Raw genomic sequence first — 4,177 nt, forward strand, 5'->3', positions numbered from 1 at the left:
CAATATGACAAAAGTGAATTGAATGACTCCCACTACCCTTACTTTTATATTATGCAAACAAATGTATTATTCGTAAAATTTTAAGTTTAGAATTCATTTCATGCAAGCAAATATACTATCCATAATTTTTAAGGTTCTAACTTATTTTATTCATCTTGGAAAGGTGAAGAAAGATGTAAAAACTATGCATCATATTTTTTGTGTGATACAGTACAAGTGTGTTTAAGTGTAATGATTGTCTTTGGTTGCCTTTGTCATAATATAATATCTGTCTTTGCTTTACAATTATGAATTATAACTTTGAGTATGACAAGTGAGACTCACATTACCCTTAATTTATTTTGTGCACACAAACTTTACTTCATAATTTTAAATTTATAACACATTTTGTTATAGTTTTAAAAATATTTTTTTTTAATGAATGTGGGGAAAAAAAACTTTTACAAGATCCATCTTAAAGTATATAATGAAAGTGTAAAAGTGTGACCATAGATTCAACCTATACAAATAGATTAAATCCAGAGGAATGCCACTTCAAACTAGATCCTCTTGCATCCAGATGTGGCTACCCCATTGCACTATCATGAGTTTGCTCCTTCACTAGCATTGCCCCCAGCTTCTTGGTGTCCTCCTTGTCAGAATCTGCATAAATGTTATACATACAAACATAAGCTGCATCTTGCTTTTCATCCAATCGCACTGCCTGTTCAAAGGCATGTCTTCCGAGCTCCACATTGCCCCACTTTCGACAAGCACCCAAAACAGCAACCCACATAACAATATTAGGATGGAATGGTGTCTTCATCATCATTGCTACCGCCCCGTCTAATTGGCCTGCACGACCAAGGAGATCAACCATACAAGTGTGGTGATTCAAAGTTGGAGGGATGCCATAGTCTTTGCTCATGGCCTCAAAGTATGTTTGAAACTTTTCTACCAGACCTGCATGACTGCAAGCATTAAGAACACTGACAAATGTGACTCGATCTGGCTTATTGCCTTCTCCTGTCATTTTGTCAAAGATAGAGAGAACATTTTCAACTTTTCCTAGCTGGGCATATCCTGTAATCAGTGCACTCCATGTGACCACGTTCCGAACCGGAAGAATGTCAAACACTTCTTGCGCTTTTGCAAGCGAGCCACACTTGGCATACATATCGACCAACGCGCTGCCAACAAAAAGATTTGTTTTCAACAGCCCCTTTCTGGCAATCTCAGCATGTATTTCACTGCCCTTGTCTACGGCTCCACTACTGCCACAGGCTTTCAAGGTGCAAGCGAATGTGACAGCATTTGGAGAAACCCCCTCCAATTGCATCAGTTCAAAACAGTTCAGTGCTTCTTTACCACACTCATGTTGTGCATATCCTGCAATCAGTGCATTCCATGTGACTGTGCTCCGAACTGGAAGCATGTTAAACACTTCCTGCGCTTTTGCAAGTAAGCCACATTTGGCATACATATCAACCAATGCGCTGCCAACAAAAATATTTGTTTTCAACAGCCCCTTCTTGGAAATTTCAACATGTATTTCATTGCCCTTGTCTGTGGCTCCAATGCTGCCACAGGCTTTTAGGATGCAAGCAAACGTTATGGCATTTGGAGAGACACCCTCAGACTGCATCCTTTCAAAACAGTTGAGTGCTTCCTCACCATGCTCATGTTGCGCATATCCTGCAATCAGTACATTCCATGTGACTACGTCACGAACCTGAAGCATGTCAAACACTTCCTGTGCTTTTGCAAGTGAACCGCATTTGGCATACATATCAACCAGGGCGCTGCTAACAAAAAGGTTTTTTTTCAACATCCCCTTTCTAACGATCTGGGCATGTATTTCACTGCCCTTTTCTGTGGCTCCAATGCTGCCACAGGCTTTCAAACTGCAAACGAACGTGACAACATTTGGAGAGACTCCCTTGAGCTGCATCTGTTGAAAACAGTTCAGTGCTTCCTCACTGCGCTCATGTTGCACGTATCCTGCAATCAGTGTGTTCCATGTAACCACATTTCTAACCGGAAGAATGTCAAACACTTCCTGCGCTTTGGCGAGTGAGCCACATTTGGCATACATATCAACCAACGAGCTGCCAACAAATATGTCTGTTTTCAACAACCCCTTTCTGGCAATCTCAGCATGTATTTCACGGCCTCTTTCCACATCTTTCAACGTCGCACAAGCCTTCAATAAGGCAACAAACGTATACCCACTCGGATGTAAAGAATCCTCTTGCTGCATGTTCTGATACACAGTGAAAGCACGCCTTGATTCCCCACATTTGATGTAACCATTGATGAGAGAATTCCAAGAACACTCACTCCTGGACAGCAACCTGTCAAAAACCTTATGAGCATTGCACATGCTTCCAACTTCCACCAACATGGAGACTACATAATTCCCAAGTGATGTATGAGCTTGCAGGCCGGTGTTGCCCATGTTCGCACGCAAGCGCAGAGCATGGGCAAGATTTTTCTCTTTTGTGCACTTGCGTATGAGGGATACAAGGTTCTCGAGAGAAGGCTGGGGCAACATCCCTTCTTCCAGAGAAGCAAGTGCATCCTAGAAGCTAAGCATCTCCCAACCACCACCACCACTGTTGTTGTTGTTGAGTTGCCTCCATTCCTGCGGATGACCAAGAAAATCACCTGCAAACTTGCTGATGTATCTAGAGAGCCAATCGAAACGCACACATTGTTTTCAAGGTCAGAATGCCCTAAGCACAGACCAATCAGTGTTAGTAACCCTGAGTCAGCTCCCCAGAAACCATGATGATGATGATGATGATGACAGAATTCTCCAGTTTGCCTCACAGGTTCGCTTTAACCTCGAACTTGTTCTTCCCTGCCACCATGATGGCAAACTCGCAGTCAGGAGAGAGGATGATGGCCATGCAATCAGCACCATATCTGCGCGAGAATCGAGATCTCCCTGCTTGAGCCATCACCACCAAACAGTCTATTCAGAAAATCAGGACCATTCCGACTGGAACCCTCAGGGGAAAGGTTTCCCAGGGCCTTCCCCCTTGCCTTCTCCTCGCCAACACCTCTGTTGCTTTGGGCAATCGGGCGGAAGAAGACTCCTTCCTCCGTTTTCTGGAGCATGTCTTTAATCGGCGGACTTGGATCATTGAGGCCATCCATCCACAGCAACGCCTTGCTAACCTTGTGATTGTGCAAAGTAACCCATCCATAGGCGCTCGTTGATCTACCTGCTGTTGAGCCAGAAGAGCACCAAAAAAACATCAACATGATGTGGGTGATCTTCTCCTCTTGCCTTCACAAAGCTCACATGGCTATGGTGGTTCATAGCAAATAATTAGCTCCATGATTAAGAGTAGTAATTAAGGACCAAGAATCACAAGAGTCTAAACAAAATGAGGCAACTAAATCACACAATAATTAAGCTCACATTACATTAATCAAAGTACTAAGAATCACAGAGCTATGGTGGTTCATAGCAAATAATTAGCTCCATGATTAAGAGTAGTAATTAAGGACTAAGGATCACAAGAGACTAACCAAAATTAGGCAACTAAATCACACAATAATTAAGCTCACATTATATTAATCAAAGTACCAAGTTTATAGCTCCTATGAGCTTACATGCACCACACACTGATGCCACCTCATATGCCACACAAGTGGCCGAAATTGTGTCCACATCATGACAAACTCATCCATAACCTTCAATACAATAAATGCAATCTTGAGTCCATCCAACCCACCACAATTTTTTTATCATTCTTCTAAACTCTTCTTCTATCCTTTTTAACAATATCCATTTACAGACAACCTTTGTACACATGAACCATAAAATAATCAAGGGTTCACACTCCCCCCTCAATGAGACAATGTCCATCACTACATCTTTCAACACTTCCCCTTAGTGATGGATTGATTCCCTTCACACTTCCCTTCAATTAGACAATGCCCCATCACCATATTTTCTGATAGCATCTTTCTATGCATGAATGAAATGACACTTTTAGACACAAACGATGGGGATTACTCTTTTTGATTAATAAAAGATGAAATTTATTTCACAAATTTTTAGAAAATTTTGCCATAACCTCCTTTGTATGGCTGACCATTTTTCAATTTTTCTAACCTTAATCTACTTAGGAATTATCCCCAATTGGTTTAAAGCATTCTAAACTAATCAATTTTTACTTTTAAG

General features: G+C 41.4%; 1 protein-coding gene across 1 annotated transcript; it reads right to left on the reverse strand.

Moving 5' to 3' along the window:
- Positions 1 to 385: 385 nt before the first annotated feature.
- LOC147625816 (pentatricopeptide repeat-containing protein At3g53360, mitochondrial-like) lies at positions 386 to 3,596 on the reverse strand. Its single transcript, XM_086817384.1, has one exon. The coding sequence runs from the start codon at positions 2,531 to 2,533 to the stop codon at positions 566 to 568; it is 1,968 nt and encodes a 655-aa protein (XP_086673510.1). The 5' UTR covers positions 2,534 to 3,596; the 3' UTR covers positions 386 to 565.
- Between the last annotated feature and the right edge of the window lie 581 nt (positions 3,597 to 4,177).

This window comes from Cibotium barometz, chromosome 23 (assembly GCF_041138505.1).
Source record: "Cibotium barometz isolate CiBa-2024 chromosome 23, ASM4113850v1, whole genome shotgun sequence".
NCBI classification, from domain to species: Eukaryota; Viridiplantae; Streptophyta; class Polypodiopsida; order Cyatheales; family Cibotiaceae; genus Cibotium; species Cibotium barometz.